The 17,252-nt window shown below is 39.9% G+C and overlaps 2 protein-coding genes across 2 annotated transcripts in view; one reads left to right on the plus strand and one right to left on the minus strand.

Annotated features, from left to right (window-relative positions):
* The window catches only part of FBXL13 (F-box and leucine-rich repeat protein 13), a 156,339-nt gene that overhangs the window by 75,909 nt on the left and 63,178 nt on the right, over positions 1-17,252 (plus strand). The window contains exon 11 of the mRNA XM_005862988.2: positions 2,041-2,170. Coding sequence (XP_005863050.2) covers positions 2,041-2,170 — 130 coding nt within the window. The remainder of the gene's footprint in view (positions 1-2,040; positions 2,171-17,252) is intronic.
* LRRC17 (leucine rich repeat containing 17) overlaps positions 1-17,252 on the minus strand; it is a 51,806-nt gene that overhangs the window by 28,636 nt on the left and 5,918 nt on the right. The window lies entirely within an intron of this gene.

A 17,252-nucleotide genomic window follows, 5' to 3' on the forward strand; every position in this document is an offset into this window, starting at 1 on the left:
CCCCCCCCCCCCCCAGTGCACAAATTTTTGTGCACCGGGCCTCTAGTATATATATATATATATATATATATACACATTTGTATTGATTCAGAGAGGAAGGGAGAAGAAGAGAGATAGAAACATCAATGATGAGAGAAAATCATTGATCCACTGCGTCCTACACGCCCACACTGGGAATAGAGTCACAACCCCAGGCATGTGCTCTGACCGGGAATCGAACCATGACCTCCTGGTTCATAGCTTGACACTCAACCACAGAGCCAGGCCAGCCGGGCTTTTTGCTGTTTATAATCATCAAAAGTCACTCTAAATATAATACCATTACACTTATGTCCTCATGTAATTGTCACACCTCTAAGAGGAAAAGCAGGTAGGATTACATCCATGTCAAAGATGAGAAAATGAAGCTACAGGAAAGCTGGAGGCCCACAGTTAGGGTTAAAAAAAAAGTTAATATAATCTCCACTTAACAAATGCAGAAACAATCTGAGTGGTTAGGGAAGTTGCAATAAGTGTCAGGGCTGAGATTTGAATCCAGTTTGGTCAGATTCCAAAACCTTGTGTATTTCCCATTGTGTCCTGCTGTCTGCCTCACAACTCCTTTCTCTGAATTAGAGAGCTAAAGGGTTGTTAGAAATGATGTCCATCCCCCCATCCTCAGAAAAATTGTACTTTACTCAGTTGAATCACAAGGGTATACTCCAGGGAGGGGGAAAAAAAGCATTTCGGAAACTTTGGCATAGCTCTTAGTTAACTGAAGGGACCCAGGACGGGGGACGTGTCTTTGGGATGTTCGTGCTGCTTTTTCCTTCACAGCCCTGCCCACCCAGCCACTGGGGATCCAGAAGGCGTCCCTGTCTGTTCTGTTGAATCTCATAGACACAGCAATTACCAGAGAGAATCTGTGTTCTGAACCAAGTGATTCTCTATGGAATGGAAATCATTGTATCACATACATGTGCTTTTCAGATTTTCGGAATAAATCTGATTAACGGTCAGTGCTCGCAGATCTTATTTCCCATTTATGTGAAGGTGAACTCTATTATTCACTTGTGGGCTTTTGCTGGACAGAGAGGCATCTTCTTTCACTTTGGTTCTTTTTGCTTTCCCATTTGCTGTTAAACTGTTGCAGACCACAAATCAAGAGCATGTTGTTAATTTCATTACAAGAGCAGGCAGTCGTGGGAGTTCTTGTACTTTTTAAAAAATGCCAGGATAAAGAGGATCTGGAAAGTTGTCTACAGAGTGTCCTCAAACTGTGAGCCCTTGCATAGCTTGTCCTAATTACCTCCCTTGTTTCTGGAAGCTCTCATTTTGGTCATGTTTAATTTAATTTAATCGGTTTCAACTCCAGTGAGATTGACAGTCTCTGCTATAGTTTTTATTCCTTTCATGTGCTGCCCACTCATCTGTAGACTCTTCTTAATCCATTTTTAAGCTCTGCATATCAATTAGTCTTTCTTTAATTATAGTTATGAGGATGTTACAAAATCATGCATATTCAAATCTAATTTCTCAAAGCATTTGCTGATCATGTCCATTTTGAGAGCCTGTTGTGTCAACTTTGCCTCCTTTCTGTCCAAATCCTCACTCTCATGTAACAGCTCATCGCCATTTAAATGTTTACAAAGGGTTTGTATTTCTAAACATTTTACTCATTACTTTGGTGCCTCAAAGTTAAAACCTAAATGCAACGATAATGCAAACTCTGTAACTTTGCTTTCAAACACAAGCTAACTTCCAAACAATATGAATGCACAAACCTCCCAGCCCCCACAATTCCAGGCTTTATCTCAGCTTTCTTAAAAATCTAGGCACATCTTTCTTTTCATTTGAAATGTAATTAGGCATTCTCTAGTTACTGCAATCTCCTTGACTTGACAGGAAGAGCATTAACAACAAGGTTCAACTGTTGAACATTCGCAAGGAGAAAAGATTCACTTACAGTTTTACTCCTCTTTGTCATAGTGGCTTAAGAAAGATGTGAGAAAACAACGATATTCACTTTCCTTCCTCTCTCCTCTCACCCTGTCTTTTCAGGCACTTCCACAACCTACAGAATCTTAGTTTGGCTTATTGCAGAAAATTCACAGACAAAGGTTTACGGTACCTGAATTTAGGGCATGGATGCCACAAGCTCATCTATCTGGACCTTTCTGGCTGCACCCAGGTTTGTCTTTTCAGTCTTCCCTTTCCTGCAGCAGGCGAGGAAGTCCTTCGGAGAGCGGGCTGCATCCAGTCCCCATGTTACACTAACGCTGTGCACAGACTGCAGCACACTTTCCAGAGGTTTTAAATTACATGGCCACAGCTGCTTACATTTTCCCCAGGATCGCTACTATAGGCTCTTGGCTTCCTTCCACTGGGGTGTCACATCCACAAACAGGCAGAGCTCATTGGATGATGAAACAGACCACTTCTGTTAGACACGCTGAGCAGTTATAATGCCAGAGTCCAAATCTTGAAATTTTAAAAATTGCTACCAAGATACAAACAAAGGAAAACTCTTTTGAGGGAGAATTTGCAAGGAACTTTCTGAAAAGTCAATTGGTTCCCACATGGGCTTTCAAAGAGTAAACATGCTTCAAATGTAAGTGTAAGAAAGAAAATACAACACAGATTGTAATTTTAAAAGTTGCGTTATATCCTTACGCTCAATAACACGCAGATTTGAGATCTATATGGGGAAATATTTAACTATGAAAAAACAGATGAAAGAAATTTGGGCAGAAAATAGGGTGGAGTGTGGAGGGTAGGTCATGGAACTTTGGCAATAGGTGCCACATCACTGATAGCTTCTTCTGCTCTATTTTGATTGATAAAAGTCATAATTCTTTTAACTTCTTTTCTGTCTATTTTAGTAATATTAGTATCATAGTATGTTCATTCTATGATACTACAATAGCACAGATGAACTGGCTGAAATATTGATAGTTACCATTTATTACTATCAATGAGTTGTTACTATATGCCAGGCACTATGTTGATTGCCTCATACATATCAGATTTATTCTTTGTACAAATGCTATGTAGTATGTATTTATGATGCCCATTTAGAAATGAAAAGACCCAGGTTGCACAGCTGATAGACATCTGTTGGTAGATACCTCGGTTTCATGGTTATGAGGCAGTGGGGAGGACATAGGGGAAAGGAGAGGAGGACTCTAAGCTAGGTCTGAAACATCTAGAATTTACATTGTGAATGATCCAATGATGTGCAACTTGCTGAATAACATCTACCATCACTCTTATGACCCGGATGGTCTTGCCTCCAGCTTGACTAAGCTTTAGAAAGGCTTCTTTCTGAGGGTTGCCCCCTAACCTCTTTTTTCTGAGAGCATTTATTTACTTTAGAAAACTTGCAGTTGTACATTCTTTTTCGGTTCCCTTTGAGATGTAAACCTCTTAAAAAGCTTTTTGCCAGTTTTGCAACCCAGGACAGTCTTTCTCAAGTGCCTGGGAGCCATGCTTTGAAATGTAATCACCAAGGGAGATTACACCAGTATCTCCCAGTCTCTTTGGGAAGATAGAAGCCTAATGTGATATGGCTGTCCATTAGCGAACACAGATGGCCTAATCTTGGAGAAAAATATTTGCAAATTCAGGAATGCCTGTATGTGCTTGACCTGGCCCATTGATCACTCTTTTCCCTAAGTATACGTCCTCTGCTACTTTCCGCTAGCTCACCGCATGCTTAAAAATCCCCCACATAAGTGTGACTTACCTCCTTGGTCTTCTCAGTTTTCATGAGGTAATTAATGTAGCAACAACACACAAGTACACATAGACATGTCCTAAGGAAAACATTCTTAGACACGGAAAAGTAGATACTTTACCCAGCAAAGCTATCATTTAGAATTGAAGGATAGATAGCTTCCCAGGCAAGAAAAAGCTGAAGGAATTCACTACCACAAGAAATATTAAATGTCTTCTTTAAGAATAAATTTTAAAAAGATAAAAAAGAATGGTAAAATGGCAATAAAAACATATCTACCAACAATTACTTTAAATGCAAATGGATTAAATACTCCAATCAAAAGACATGTGGAGGCTGAATGGATAGCAAAACAAGATCCTTGCATATGCTGTCAACAAGAGACTCACTTCAGATTGAAAGACACACACAGACTGATAATAAAGGGATGGGAAAAGATATTTCACAAAAATGGAAACAAACAAACAAAAACGCTGGGATAGCAATGCTTATACAAGACAAAGTAGACTTTAAAACAAAGTCTATAGCAAGAGACAAGGATCCAGCAATTCCACTTTGGGTATTTATTTGAAGAAACCCAAAACACGAATTGAAAAGACATATATACTCATATGTTCATTACAGCATTTTTTACAATAGCCAAGGTATGGAAATGACCTAAGTGTTCACCAATAGATAAGTGGATAAAGAAGAAGTGATGCATATACACAATGTGATATGATTCAGCCATAAAAAAGGATGCAATCTTGCCATCTGCAACAACATGGATAGAACTAGAGGCTATTGTGCTGAGTGTAATAAGTCAAAGAAAGACATCTACCTTATGATTTTACTTATATGTGGAATCTAGAAAACAAAATAAACAAACAGAACAGAAAAACATCCAAATGCTCAATAAGAATAAATTGTCTCTACAATCATATATACTGGTATATAATGTAGTTATATACATATTACTGCACAAGCAAATTTAACATGTCCTGAAATCTTAGAATTCATATATAAGAAGCTTTATAAAAGTATTCCCAAATTGAACATGATAAAGTTTTACATGACATTACTGATAATAAAGAGTGAAGATGAAAGAAGCTTTCAATACTATCAATTTTAAAGTTTTGATTAATTTTCCCAGAGGGAAGACAGTTATCTTTTTATTTCATATGTAGAAAATATTATAGAATATCAATTATTATATAAAGAGGCCATTAAAGGGTGTTTAGCTAAAAATGTGGGTAAAAGTATTACAAAGGTGTGTTAATAATTTAATTAATAAACTACAATATCCTAAAAAAAGAAAGAAAAGTTGAAATGAGAAGTTTTAAATCAGACTGTATGGCTAGGTATGTATGTAAAACACACAGACATTGTCTCTCTGTCTTTAAATTTTGAGCCAACATTTATAATGTCAACTTAAAAATCTAGACTTCAAGCTTCTCTTAAAACACTGGAAGAATTGGCAAAATTGGGCCTGCATTCTCATATGGCATCCATGGCTGGAACTGAGTCAGCCTCACCCCCTCGGGGTGGAGCATGCTCCCGTTTGACACCCTCTCCACTCGGTAATGTCTACCCATGCACTTATACCTAGACTGCTACCACTTAATTGCATCGCCTACCTGTCCTCAGCAGCTTTTGAGCTTGGTCTGAATGTATAAAGAATAGATTTATTTTCCTGATTGTTCCTTAATCTGTAAGTCTCAGACCACAGAGAAGTTAGTATTTCACATCATTCTGCAAAACAATGGTTGGTTTATTTTGTTCATTCTTCTTCCATTTCCATTTGTTCATTTAATAGTTCAACAGAGATTTAACTCTAAGTATCAGACACTGTTTCAGGCACTGGGAATCGTACCATTTAAAACTGAGCCGAAATAGGCTCCTTCTTACCCATGGATATCTTTCAAATGGCTGCTGCTCTAGCTGCACAAAGAAGAGGTGACATTGGATGTTATTGTTTCCGAGGGACTTCAGCCCTTTGAGGACACGCTGCCTACCTCCTCAGCTCTGGGTGTGAGAATAGTTTATTCTTTCAGGCCTAGCTGCACTGATATGGCAGCACAAAAATGGTTTCAGAGAAGGAAAACTGACAATGCACATATTTTTCAGGTTCTCCCCTTGTAAACTGAAATCTATTTTTTTTTATGCTGGAAATTTTTCACTATGAAGTCATGTATCTGACCAAGAGAAAAAGATCCTAATAAAACAAAGAGACTTGAGAGTAGAGGCTAACAGCTAAACGCTTTTCGCCTGTGTGTGAGCCGAACGCCGGCTGCACACTGGACACTGTCTTCAGCATCCCTTTCTTCCAGGAACTCGGGGTTAAGATAAATGAAATATGTCAAGGGCAAAGCTTTAATGTAGTCACAGCTGTGCCAAAAAGGAAAGCTGTCTTTATACAATGTTGTGAAAGAATTTTCACCATACTTGTTAGAAAAAATAAATAAATGGGTGATGGGGAATTGCAAAGAAAAGTGAAAATCAATGACATATATTTTAGAAATGTTTTGCATTCTTTTGGGACTGGATTAACGCTGTAGATGCATTAAGTAATGGGACCGATTGCCTCACAAATACCAGCACTTGCACCTGCACCTGCTTGTCATCATCTTTGTTGTGGTTGAGGTGATGCCTCTGCTCAGTTTCTCCTCCTCAAAGAAGCCTCTGCTGACACTCAGCCCTAAGCCAGGACAGGGCCGCTCCAGCCTCCTCTTTCGCTACCCACTGCAGACCTCTAGCCATATACTTGTCACTTTGAATTTTGTAGTATATTTTTCACTTAAAAAATTTTTTTTTTCTTATTCCAGGTTAAACACACGAGAGAGAGAGAGAGAGAGAGAGAGAGAGAGAGAGAGAGAGAGAGAAATTACCTAAAAATTAACCACCTAGAAATAATAGACAGTATTAGTAAAAAAAGCCTTTTGGTCTTTATTTCTATGCAGGTGTATAATCTTTTAAACTAAAATGGATTATATAGTACACATATCTTTCACTTACTATTCTATAAAGTAAATATCTATTTCATGAAATATTTTCCTGTAACTTACTCTTAATAGCTACATAGTATTCTATTATACCAAAACACCAATATGTATTTCACTATTCATTTTTGGCCTACCATATTTTGCTATCAATGATAACCTGTGAGGAAAATTCTGTAGCCATATCTTTGCATATGCCTATGCAATTTGGGGGTACAAATTTTCAGAAGTGAAAGAGGATATAGTTATTTTTAAGGCCATCCATATTTTACAAAGGTTGTCAATTTACACTTACCATAAATGTAAAATAATGTTTGGTATCTTTATAAATATATTTAAAAATATTTTGCCAATTTGGCATTAAACATGACATTTTGTATTTTTAATTTGTATTTCTTTGGTCACGTAAGTTTCAACCATACCCAGGTACTTAATACATATTTATTGAATGATAGCATTCTTATTCCAAGAGGCTGACGTTGTTAAAATAGCTTTGAAATTAATTTAAAATTTTCTTTTAGAGCCTGTTTGCAATGTTTTTTTTCATGCTATTTTCAGAAGGAAAAATAAATCTACATTCACTAAGCAGATTCAAAAATTCTGCTTGAATCAGTTGAACAAATTTAATTCATTTGCTTTTATACTTACCATTTACTCAAAGTTATAAAATCTAAGCTTATGCCATAAAATAGTTTTTTAAAACTCATGTCTAAACACAATTTGGGAAGAATTTTTGGAGACAAAATAATTTCACCATGTAAAGAAAGTACCCTTTCCTGTACTCCTTTGTTATCCATCGTGTGGGAGACATTGGCAACAGTGAATGGATGCCGTGTGACCTAATTCATGGCAGACATTCATCAGATGTTTATTGAATATTTGGACTAATGGTTAAATAAGTGAGACTAATGAACTATTGTATGAAATGTTGGTAGTTTTCCTTTACACCTCATACTTTTTTTCAGGGACTGATCCTCTCCCCTGTGGTTTTGTGAGAATATACCATAGTATCGGGAGCATGAGTTCTGGGGTACTTTTCATCCCAAGTTTGCCATTTACTCGTTATGGGTCTGGGGCAAGTTGCCTAAACTTTCTGTATATGTCAGTATCCTTATCTATGAAATGGGGAAAATACTAGTATCTACCTCATAAATGTGTTGTGTGAATGAAATGATTTGATGCATATGAGAAGGTTAGAACACTGGCTGCAAAATAAGTGCTTAGTCATCATTAGATATTATTATTATTATTAGAGTATTGGTGTTAGTATTTTCCTGGCCACTGGTCATTTGGCCCAGGCCTATACAATCCTAAATTTCATAAGCAGTAGCTATGATTTTTCTAGGCAGAGTATGATCCTAGCAGGACAATTCAACATTGGGAAAAATAAATTCTGTTTTCCCTGAGGTTGCAGGGTCTGGAGTGTGTAAGTCCAGGCTGATTTGTGATTCTCTTGCCCAGGAATACGGAAGAAATTTGTCTGCAGTGGGAAAGATGAAACCATTACAAAGAGGCCAACTTTTGAGAGGGAGAGATGATGTGTTAAGAAGGAGAGGTGACATATTGTTTAGCTGGACTTTTAGTTAGACACACCATTAACTCCCTTTCTACCTAAGCCAGTTTATATTGAGTTTCCATCATTGCAACTGAAAGAAACTGACAACTGGTGAGGGTATGATTCCTATTTAGCCTTTAGTTGGGGGAGCAAAGAATGCTTCTGATTGGGTTTGATGGAGAACCTTACTCAAGAAAAAGAAAAAAAACCTAAAACCCAGAGAGAAAGTTGTGAAGGTTTCTCATGGCTTTTCACATGCTTGAATTCTACCATGTACCTAAATTTGTTGCTTTGAGCATGTTCTGTGAATGACCACAAAGCAATCCTTAACACTCAAGAAGCCAGATTAAATCTGCTTCCTGTTTTGCTGGCACTGAGAGTTGGGACCTAATGAGTAGAGGCATTCCCTAATGACTTTTTTTTGGGGGGGAGGGGGAGTAATGACTTTTGTCAAAGTATAATAACCATACAGAAAATGCACAATGCTATGAACATTTATATACACTACTTTATTTCTGTTAAGTATACACATAGGAGCCCAATGGCTGGGTCATAAAGTATGTGCATGTTTGGCTTTTGTTGAGATTGTTAATTTCCTACATTGGTTGTATCAATCCTGATGACATATTTTATGATTTAGAAAACTCATGTAGATTTGATTTCTGTGAGAAAGCTAACGTTGTGGCTCTCCAACCCCTTAAACATAGAAGGCCCCAGGGTTCAATTCTTGGTTCACTTTTCTTCTCAGCCTATACCTACTCCTTTGGTCATCTGACCTAGAGAATGGCTTTAAATATCACCTACAATCATGAGCATATATATGTATATATAACATCATTACATGTATATATATGTGTGTGTACACATATATATGTACACACATATGTGTAATGTGGGAGTGCACTTACCACCAGGGGGCAGCTCCTGCATTGAGTGTCTGCCCCCTGGTGGTCAGTACGCATCATAGTGACCGGGTGATTGTCCAGTCGTCCAGTCAACCAGTCATATATATATATTAAAGGCCCGGTGCATGAAATTCGTGCACTGGAGGGGGGGAGGTGTCCCTCAGCCCTCTCCAATCTGGGACCCCGCTAGGGATGTCCGACTGCCCTCTCACAATCCAGGACTGCTGGCTCCCAACCGCTCGCCTGCCTGCCTACCTGATTGCCCCTAACCACTTCTGCCTGCCAGCCTGATCACCCCCCAACCGCTCCCCTGCCAGCCTGATCAACACCTAACTGCTCCCCTGCTGGCCCGATTGCTCCCAACTACCCTCCCCTGCTGGCTCAATTGCCCCCAACTGCCCTCTCCTGACGGCCCAGTCACTCCCAAATGCCCTCCCTGCAGGCCAGGTCACCCCTAACTGCCCTCCCCTGCAGGCCTGGGTGATGGTCAATTTGCATACTGGTCATGACTAATTAGCATATCCAGGCTAATTAGCATATCCCTCTCTTATTATATAGAATATAAAAGTGTGTTTATATATACATATATATGCTTATAGAAGCTTATATGTATATGAGTTTATATGTAATATCCTATATAATAAAAGGCTAATATGTTAAGTGTCCGGTCGTCCAGTCAGCCATTCAAACAATCAAAGCATAATATGCTAATGATATGCTAAGGCCGCTCAACTGCTTGCTATGACGTGTACTGACCACCAGGGGGCAGACGCTCTGACTGGTAGGTTAGCTTGCTGCTGGGGTCCGGCCAATCGGGACTGAGTAAGATGGGCCAGACATATCCTGGAGCCCTCTTGCAGTCCCTTCCCAGCTGGCCAATCTCTCACATCCCTCCCCGGCCCTGATCGTGCACCAGTAGGATCTCTTGGCCTGGCCTGCACCCTTTCACAATCCCTTAGGGGGATGTCAGAGAGCCGGTTTTAGCCCAACGGCAGAATGACCAGTTGCTATGATGCACACTGACCACGAGGGGGCAGACGCTCAATTCAGAAGCTGCCCCCTGGTGGTAGGCCTAAGCAGGCCTAAGCTGTCAGTCGGACATCCCCCAGGACTCCCGGACTGCAAGAGGGCGCAGGCTGGGCTGAGGGAACTCCCCCCCCCCCCCCCACGAATTTCCACTGGGTCTCTAGTATGTATATAGAAGTAATGTATGTATATATGTATAAATGTACACACACGATATATAATATATATCACCAACCCAGACTTCTCTCTTAAATTTTACTCTTATATCTTAAAAATATTTTTTAAACCGCTGCTCTAAAAAATAATTCCTTGCCCCACCTTTGGTCTTCCCCAGCTCCATATTTATAGTTGCATAGGCCAAAAATCTTGGAGTCATTTGTTTTGGATTAAATTGTATCTCCCCAAAATTCATATGTTGAAGTTCTAACCCCTAGTACCTCATAATGTGACCTTATTTGGAAATAAGGTTGTGGCAGATGTAATTAGCTAAAATGAGATCATTAGGTTAGGCCTTAATCCAATATGACTGATGTCCTTATAAATAGGGGAAATTTGGACACAGAAACACACATATGGGAGAGAGCCATGTGAACATAGAGATAGTCATCTAGAAGCCAAGGAGAGAGGCCTGGACCATGTTCTTTTCTCACATTGAAGGGAGAAACCTCAGAAGGACCAACCATGCTGGCACCTTGACCTTGGACTTTTAGCCTCCAGAACTGTTGGACAACACATTTCTGTTGTTTAAGCCACACAGTTTGTGGTACTTTGTTACAGAAGATCTAGCAAACTAATGCAATATCCTTGACTGTTTTCTCTCACTCTCCACATCCACTCCATTGGGAAGTCCCATTGACTATGACTTCAGAATGCATCCAGAATCTGACCACTTCTCACCACCTCCACAGCTACCATCCCACGCAAAGCCACCATCATCTTTTGCCTGGATCATTGTGATAGCCTCTCAATTAGTCTCTCTGCTTTCACTTCTGCCTCCTACAAGTCTGCTCTCAACACAGCATCTGGAGTGATCTTTAAAAAACCCACATTAATGTCCTTCTTCTGCTCAAATACTTGGTAAGGCTTCCTATTCACTGGATAAAAGAAAAACCTCGAAAGGAGCTCCAAGACCCATGTAATATGCTTCCTCCCCCAGTTGCCTCTCCAACATCACTTCTTACTACTCTCCTTACCGACTCTGCTCGGGAGCACTGGCTTCCTTGCTGTTCTTCAGACACAAAAGGTCTTGACTTAGGGTTTCTTTGCACTGGCTGTCTTCTTTGTCTGGAATATTCTTTCTGCAGTTATCTGTTTTGGCTACCTTCTTCATCTTTAAGTCTTTCCTCACATATCCCCATAATGAATGAATAAATACATAAAAAGGCATAAGCTAAAATGCTCCAAAGAGATCCACATTGGTTCCCTATTCATTTTAGAGCTCTTTAAAACATGTCCAATTCCTTTCAAAATACAAAAATAGAAAATACGGGTAGCATTAAGAGTTTTAATGGAGAGGACAAAGGTACCCACTTGTACATGAGAAAGTGCCAATTAGGAGGGCAGTGATTCCTGATTATGTTTTCCCTTTATCCTCTGCTCTGTGTGTAACTCCAAGGATTCTCCTGTTGATATTATCTTTAGATAGCCTCTTTCCATACAGATTCATGTATCTCTCGCTGTGTGTAGCAGTCAGTGGGTGATAGCACTGTGTAGAAAGCCAGGCATGGAATGACCACCGCTCTACTGGGAAGGAAGGCATTCCAGCTGAAACCTAAACGCTCAGAAACCAACAACTCTGAACATGGAGGACAATAGGAACCAGAACCAGATGAAGAGTGGGGAGTTTGGAACAAGACACAGGTTTTTTGTTTAGATTTAAGGTAAGTAAACCAGAGAATAAGAGAACTTGCAGTCAGTGTTTCTCTCTCTGTGCCTCCCTCGTTCTCATTTCCAGCCTCCGTTGTTTCGCTAGGCTCACCTTTTCCCTTCTGCTGAGACACCCTGATACTAGCCCTTTCTCCCACTCACCGGGTTAACTTTCACACATACTTTGAGGAACTGCTCAATCACAACCTTCGCTAGGATGCCCTTACTCCCCCGTCTTTCCCCAAACCCAAGCTGGGTTATGTTCCTCCTGTGTACACTTCCAGCATTGCACTTTCACTAAGCATTCTCTATGTATGCAGCCGTCTGTTTATTTGTCTGCTCTCCTCCCCATTGTGAGTTCCTTGAAGGCCAGAATGATGACTTATTTACTGGTATATCTGTATCCTTAGCACATAATATAGTACCTGACACATAGTTGGGCTTTGATCAATGTTTTGATGACTGAATGAATAAATAATGAATGAAAATGCAGCCAATTTTAAGGTATGGCTGGCCAGGTCCTTAGGTGAAAGTTCAGGAGGCCTGTTGGGTGGCTGAGAAGCTGGCAACTTACTAGACCTAGGTCTGATGATCTTTTCTTGGTAAGGGTTTGACATTTACAAGGAGAAAAGAGCCTAGGAAACTACGAAATAAGTAAAGTGAAAGTATTTTTCATCAATTATTTTTTAGTCATTACACACAAGTCAAAAAAATTGAAAAGGGGCAGCATCCCAGATATGTTCAAATGATTGGAATACTTGATGCAATAAATAATACTGGTTTATCAGTAGTTCTTGTACTGTTAAATCTCTCTGGGAGCCATGAATCTTAAAGGTAGGCCATCAAACTGCACAGTGGAAGATTCCAAGGTCATTTCGGTTCTCTCCAGGCTACATAAATTCCAAATCCCCTTTCAGAGAGGCAAAGATCATGGAAGGGTGGAAGGTCTTACTTGTTCATCCCTGGGGTTTGTGGTGGAGGTGGGAGAAAGCCACAGAGGCACATCCAGAGATGAATGTACTAGCCGAATGGAATGAGATTGCATAAGCAAAGCATGAGTAAACAGGGATTTCTCTCTCTCTCTCTCTCTCTCTCTCTCTCTCTCTCTCTCTCCTCCCCCCTCCCCCCCTGCGCGCGCACACACACACACACACACACACACACACACACACACACACAGCAGAAGTCAGTGGATAGTGAAAGGAGCCCCAAACTGGAGTTTGGAGACCTGGGATTTAGACCTTGCATGCCACTGACTAATTGTGTAACCCTGGGCACTTGGTTGTTCTGCCCCAGCATCCTCATCTGTAGAATGGCTAGGTTGGGCTAAATGATCTTTTTCAGCTTTAGGATTTTGTGCTTTTGTATGAAGAATAACAAAGATAACTAAAGAGGAAGAAATCGGGGAGAAAGAATAATGGATTTTATTTTGGAAATCAAATTTATTTGAGGTTCTTGCGATACATCTGGATGTCAATGATAAGAACTACTTGAAAGTGGAGTCTGGCCCTGGGCGCAGAGCTGGGAGTGGAGGTACAGATTTGGCAGTTTATCGATAAGGGGTTATTAGAACAATAAGAATGGTGTGACCAGCTAAACTAGTTGTAAACAAACATATTACATACCCAAATGAACTGGTAACAAATTATAATTCACTTATATTTGTTTGATTCCATTTTCCTTTACTCTTTATTTTAATGGATAGTAATAATAATTGCACCATTTGTTGGGTCTTGACTATATAGTAGGTATTCAGTTAAATGCTTTACATTTTTTATCTCATTTAATCTTTACAAATAATTATATGAGGTAGGTAAAATTATTCCCATTTTAGAGATGTGGAAACTGAATAATGGTGTGCTAGTGAACATATAACAATTGTCTAGGAGCAGGAAAAGCCCTACTTTGCAGTGGTTGCTGATACCCATGGTATAAATACTCTCACCGTGGTCTATTTCAAGCTACCAGTGAGGTCATTGAACAGGAAGTAGGGAAAATATGTGGAATAGTGCACTATTATGTGCTATTTTCACCATATAGATACAATAAACCTAAGTATCCTCAAGAGCAGAGATAATGGTAACATGCAATAAAAAATTAGGAAGTGATGACTTTGAGTACTCATTACCTTAATATAATTTATTTAATTTTAAATTTACGTGATATAATTTAAACTGTTTGAATTTAATAACTGGCTTTCAGAGTTCCTAAAAAATTAACTGTCTGCTCTCATAGGCTAGTAAGCTGGCTTCACACACTAGTGAAAATGATGCTAAGACAGGGTAAATAACTTGCCTAAGGTCATACACAAAATGCCTGGGCCAAGATTAGAACCTTGATCCATCTAATTCTGAAGACCTGGCCCTTAACCACTAGACCAAGCATGTCAAACTCACGGCCCGCAGGCCGCATGAGGCCCACAACGAATATTTTTGTGGCCCAGCCAATATAATGATATGTAAGAAACATTTTAATGAAAATTTTGTAACTTAATTTTTACAATATCCTGTTATACATAATTATTAATAATGAACTACCACGCTCACTAATGACTGATTACTATAATCATGTTGCATTCATTTCCCTTATGCACCTTTCGCGCAGGTGCACAATTTCTCACCACTAATACTAGCAGCGAATATTTTAGCAGCCTATTGCCATGTCATTAGTCTTGGACTGACTTGTTTGGTGTGCGCAACAGAAAATATTTTGCTTTCGGAGAACAAGAAAAATAGGTTTATTTACATTACGTTTATTAATTTGTGCAGTTATTCAGTGTCTGGTAAGTTAATGTTCAAGAAAAAATTAATTTTTATTAAAATGTTCTGTTTATGTTAATGATAACTCGTTCATTCAGCCCTTTGTATTCAGCATGTCTTTATTGAAATAAACCTACGTTTCTATGAAAATTCAAGCTTTTGTTTTCTTGTGGCCCACATAAACTCAAACCTTATTTATTTGGCCCGTGTTAGCCTTTGAGTTTGACATGCTTGCACGACTGTCATTTGTAAAAGTGTAAAGTGCTATGTACTGTATATTGTAAAAAAGAAAAAATATTGTTGCGTTTTCTATTTGAAGAAAATACCTGCTCTTAAGTGTCAACAATAAGAAGTTCTAGTGAAAAAGCAGTAATGACTCAGAAAAATCACTGCAACTTCTGCTTCTCTGGATCGGTTTTTGTGCCCCAGTTCCTTAGTAAAGGAATGCTTTGTGTCCAACCTGTTGTTGGAAATAAAAGAATTCATAAAAATCTTTTTATGTTGCTTATAGGTAGGACTCAGAAATATACATGGTTTAAATAACTACTAGTTTGAATTTAACTTTATGCTAGCCATTATTGAAAGTAAAAAATAAAGAAATATAACAAACACCTATTATTTAGCACCCATAGCTTAATGTAATCTCTTTGCAGGCAAAATGTATAAAGATGTTTATTGTATTAAGTAGTAAAAACATAAAACATCTGGCAGCAATTTTTAGATCTTAAAGAATCAAATGACAAAATGACGAGTCTCAGGGGAGTAAGATCATGTTCTCCACTCCTGAAAAATGGTTTGAACAATTTTTTAATGTTTTCTGAAAAACCATACTTAATTCTGTTTCTTCGCTCTTCCCTATCTTAGGAAGTGACTTACCCACAGAATTTCATAAACTGTTCACAAAATTCTACGTAGTGTTTTGGACCTGGGTGAAGCCTGTGGTTAGACTTCCACCTTTACCAGTAAAGCCACCAGCTAGCTCAGTAAATCTGGACAAACCAAACAGCGCTCTGGATCTTGTGCTGTAAGAAGGAAGTATCATGATTGTGAGCGCCTCTTTCACAAAGGAGATAGAGCTCCATTAGAATGCAGGGGAAGCTGTGAGCAATTTGGCCACTGGCTGAGGAAAAGAACAGGACAGTGGACTCGAGTCAGGAATGATGAAGCTTGGGAAGGGTCAGCTTACTTCTGCAATCTCAGCTCTGAGTCACTGAGCAGTGAGTGCACACGGAGTTGGCACACACGCTTGCTTTCCTGGCATCTGTAGGCTTCCCTAATCTTGTGCTCTAGTTCCTCACTCATGTTGGAAAATGAAACTTTTTATTCATGTTTCGCTTTCCAATGTTTTTAGATAAATATGGTAATCTTTAACACATGACTATACTGTCTACCCCCTCCCTTTTTGGAACTACTAATTCTAATTTACCTTCTGCAAGTAACTTATTCCACAGCTACCTGGTCTATTAACGAACCTTTGTGGCCTCGTACTCTGTGCCAGGCGCCGTGTTGCTAGGTAAAGGACAAGAGGGATAAGATGCAGTCTGCGTTCCTCAGCCGGGAGATCAGACATGTGCACAGTTAGCGATGGTACAAGGCAGGAGATACAAACTGCAAGTGAGGGCTGGGGTCTTTGGTGCTCTGAGATGTAAGAGGAAGAAACAGCTCTGCCTGAAGTGATGAGGGAGGGCTCCCTGGGAGAAGTGCACTAGTGAACATAGATGGGGGGCTGGCCATGAAGAATATACAGACCAGAAAGTACAGGGTCATCCAAAGAAAGAGAATGGCGGGACCTCAAAAGGAACAGAATATTTAAAAGCTTTTCAAGACCCTGGAAAGTGTTGCTATTGAAGATACTTGTGGTATATTTGAATGCCATAAAATAGAATGCTCCATAATGTTTTGGGAGAAATCTTTGATTTTTTCCAACAATTCATTCTCCTTGCTAAGCCAGGCTTCTTTGGGGTCACTAAGAGGTTGTGAAGGATATATGGACATGACTAAAGTCATCACATTACCCATTAGTCATTGGTTACAGTACTGCAGAATGAGAGAAACAGCTGGAAATGGTACAGGAACACCACTTGGGCCATGTTTACCTAAGATGGATATTTCTAACTGCCATGGAGGGTCTTGCCTTTATATATATACTAGAGGCCCGGTGCACAAAAATTTGTGCACTTGGGGGGCGGGGGGAGGGGGGTCCCCCAGCCTGGCCTGTGCCCTCTCGCAGTCTGGGACCCCTCGGGAGATAACGACCTGCTGGCTTAGGCCTGCTCCCGGGTGGCAGAGGGCAGGCCCAATCCCTAAGTGCAGCCCCTGGTCAGGCTCAGAGCAGGGCCGATTGGGGAGTAGGGGCGCCGCCCCGTCATGCACAGAGCAGGGCGGATAAGGAGGTTGTGATGCCCCCCTCAGTCACGCTCAGGGTAGGGCCGATTGGGGGGTGGGGGC

The sequence above is a fragment of the Myotis brandtii genome, unplaced genomic scaffold, assembly GCF_000412655.1.
Source record: "Myotis brandtii unplaced genomic scaffold, ASM41265v1 scaffold17, whole genome shotgun sequence".
NCBI lineage: Eukaryota > Metazoa > Chordata > Mammalia > Chiroptera > Vespertilionidae > Myotis > Myotis brandtii.